The sequence below is a fragment of the Mus caroli genome, chromosome 11 (assembly GCF_900094665.2).
Source record: "Mus caroli chromosome 11, CAROLI_EIJ_v1.1, whole genome shotgun sequence".
NCBI lineage: Eukaryota > Metazoa > Chordata > Mammalia > Rodentia > Muridae > Mus > Mus caroli.
The window spans coordinates 101,689,401-101,693,009 of record NC_034580.1 but is presented as its reverse complement, the minus strand read 5'-3'; the positions used below and the strand labels follow the sequence as shown (position 1 = coordinate 101,693,009).

The following is a 3,609-nucleotide window of genomic DNA, read 5'->3' as shown; positions in this document are numbered from 1 at the left end:
GGGGGGGGCAGGAAAGGGGATAACATTTGAAATGTAAATAAAAATGTATTTACAAAATAAAAATAAAGTTAAATAAAGGTAAGAAGATTCTAAAGATAAAACAGATTCTAAAGTATAAAGCAAATATGGTATTTAAATATGGTAATAAGAAAAACAAAGGACAAAGACGTGGAAAGACATCTTCCTGAGTGCTCCACTATTGGAATTCTCTGGGTATATGCTGGAATACAGCTGCAGCCTGCTAGAGTTCCTCTCTGTTCCCACTGTAAACCACTCTGTAGGTGCAGACTCAGTGATTACTGGACCTACGTTCAGAGCTCCGCATCTTCACAGTAACACATAGCACACATTAGTCTACAGTTCCAGAATCATAAGCAACATTAAAAACTTATTCTACTTTATTAAGGGCAGAAATCAGGATATTTTGTTGATAAGAAAAACCAGATCAGAAGGGGCTTCCACACTTCATCAAACGACTGATATACACTTGAAACAAACAGACCCTGAGACAACTCACACTGTAGATCTTCAGCCATTCAATCTTGATCTCTGTTTCGCATTACTCTACTAAGCCAGTAAAGAATTAATTTTTCTGGACAACCACTTTTGGTTGTGAAGAGATATGGGAATTTACAGAAACCAGTATATGGAATGTTTTATATCTTATCAAGTAAGGCCTGAAAAAATGTGATTAAATAGAAACAAATGCTTCTCATTTTGTTGACCGTTATCACTTCAGCATTTTAAAAATTGACAAGTTTACATACATATCTCAAAATATAACTCTGAAAACCTTACACCTATATAATTATTTTTAAATATAATATACAAAATGATTATTATAAGAAGAAGCTTACCAATGATGCCACTGTCTCTGCTTTCTAGGGTGGAGGTGGGGCTGGTGACAGCCCCATAGCTACAGTCCTTGGCAGCTGCATTTGTACTGACTGGTGGGAGGGTAGAGCAGGGGCTGCTGGCTGGTGGAGAGGCAGTGCTGCTAGTCAAGGTGGAGCAGGGACTTATTCTCTGGGTGATTGCTGAAGTCTGAAAATAAAGCCAGTACAAAATAAGATAAGTTGATCACTGTTCAGATGTATCTCAAGGCCAAATAGTCATGTGATTTTAAAAATCAACAAATAATAATCACCATAAGACCTTTACAACTGTTACACTGGCTTTGGTTTTGCTATCCAGGATGAAAGGTCCCATGTTTTATACTGGAGTTAAAACTTAACAAGAACAGAGACCTGTGGCTAGTTTTTCTGCTTAAGAGACTGCCAGGTGCTGTTCCCAATCAATGAAACACTTCAGAAGGCTTGGAACTTCAGCCTCCAAACGCAGACACCAATGCATAAGCCAGCAAGATTTTGCTGAGAGGACACTGATATAGCTGTCTCTGGTGAGGCTATGCCTGTGCCTGGCAAACACAGTAGATGCTCACAGTCATCTATTGAATGGAACAGAGGGCCCCCAATGGAGGAGCTAGAGAAAGCACCCAAGGAGCTAAAGGGGTCTGCAACCCTATAGGAGGAACAACAATATGAACTAATCAGTACCCTCAGAGCTCGTGTCTCTAGCTGCATATGTAGCAGAAGATGGCCTAGTTGGCCATCACTGGGAAGAGAGGCCCCTTGGTCTTGCAAACTTTATATGCCTCAGTACAGGGGAACACCAGGACCAAGAAGTGGGAGTGGATGGGGGGAGGGAATGGGGGACTTTTGGGATAGTATGTGAAATGTAAATGAAGAAAATACCTAATAAAATAATTAAAAANAAAAAANTAAAAAAAAAAAAAACCCTTCTTTGACTAGAAAAAGAGTATCTTTGCACTTAAGAAATAAAAAAGTTCTCAATGAAAAGAATGGCCTTTTAGATATACAGGCCATGAGTGCAGATCAAAATACCTTATTCTATAAGTTCTTCTAATGATATAGAGTAAACAATGTTTATTTAGCACAAAAGGAATACCTTGTTAAAAAGTGATTATGTGTAAAGATAAATTTATATCTTGAATAATTCTTATGCCTGAGATGACCACCTTTCTAGGTTTCTTGTTAGAGAAGGATTATATTCCACATATAAAGGAGGATGACCTTGACTACTGTCCTCTTGCCTCCGCCTCTGCCTCCCAGGCTCTCCTATGACATGAGTGCACTGTTGTACCCAGCTTTCCCTGGTAAAGTTTTTATATATGAAAAAATTGAAACTTACCAAAAAGGTTGGTAGTAATATATTCTGGTCTGTCTAAGTAATGAGAGATCTAACTTTATTCTTCAGCTCTTTCTACCCAAATAAATTATCATTATAGTGAATACGGGTACTTTTTGGTCAGTTACTAAAGTAATTTTATTCTTACAAAGGTCTTAAGTGATCAAACACAAAATTACTTGAAGAAGCACTAGTGATAAATTTAACATATTTAAATATTAAAATTTTATTACAATCCACCCGTTTCCCCCCTCCTGGCCGCCCCCCCCCCCATAGTTTTTCATTCCATTCCTTCTTCCCTCCCCAACTCCATCTCTGAGAGGATACCTTTCAACTTTTCTTATAGTCTCCATCAACCGTCTCTCTGCTGAAACGGAGATTCTACTTAAATAACTTGAGAATGTGTTGATTATTAGCTAAGAATATTAATCATTTTCAACTAATTCAATATGGACTTCTGAATGAAATCCCTTATGTTTAATTATCAATCTGTGTTGGATTATAATTTCTGTGCTTGCATATTTTACATACTAATTATCCTGTATTTTACTGTATACTTTTTATTTCTATGGCACTTGCAGCTTTCAAAGTATCATCAGAATAATCCTGTTATCTTGTCAGCCTTTTTTTCTTTCTTTCTTGGTGGGGAAGATAAAAACCTAACCTAGGGCCTTTTATTTGCTGAGTAAGCACTCTACCACAAGCTATTCCCTGGCCTCATGTTTTAGAATTTTTCTTGGAGACATGGCCTTACAAGTATATTTAAAAGTAAAGCACAGTCTACATACTTGTGACTTGATTTGAAGTCACAGTGACATGAAGAATCTCAAAAGCAAGATGAGTAATTTTATCAACTCTGAAGACATGCAACTTTATAGAAAATAAAAGGACTTGCATATAAGAAGAGGAGGGTATCATGACAGTGGTCATAATTAGGACAGTCACCTGCTAACTTGACATAAATATCAAGAAATGAAAAGTATTTGTACGTTAGCTCGGTGGCAAAGCACTTGCCTAGCAAGCACCAGCACCTAGGCTCCCAGCATGGGGTAGTAGGTCAAGCCATCTCCTTATGCTGGAGTACAATATTTTGCTGTTAAGGCACTAAATAAACTATTTAGGTTTCTTTCTATTATTGGTAAAGACCATGAGTAAAAGCAACTTGGGAAGGAAAGTGTCTATTTCAGCCTACAGTTACCTTGAGCTATATCCTATAACTTAATTAGTTTTTATTGTAACAATTTAATTTTTTTCTTTTTTTTTATTTCCAAGGAAATTTTTCCTGGAACTATGATTTTTTCTTTTTATTAATTTTTAATATTTTTTATTACATATTTTCCTCAATTACATTTCCAATGCTATCCCAAAAGTCCCCCATAGCGCCCCCCACTTCCCTACCCA

The 3,609-nt window shown here is 36.9% G+C and overlaps 1 protein-coding gene across 7 annotated transcripts in view; it reads right to left on the bottom strand.

Annotated features, from left to right (window-relative positions):
- Positions 1 to 3,609, bottom strand: part of Tanc2 (tetratricopeptide repeat, ankyrin repeat and coiled-coil containing 2) — a 316,075-nt gene that overhangs the window by 147,842 nt on the left and 164,624 nt on the right. For all 7 annotated transcript variants that reach the window (XM_029484218.1, XM_029484219.1, XM_029484220.1 and 4 more), the window contains one exon: positions 858 to 1,044. In XM_029484218.1, the coding sequence (XP_029340078.1) occupies positions 858 to 1,044 (187 nt within the window). The remainder of the gene's footprint in view (positions 1 to 857; positions 1,045 to 3,609) is intronic.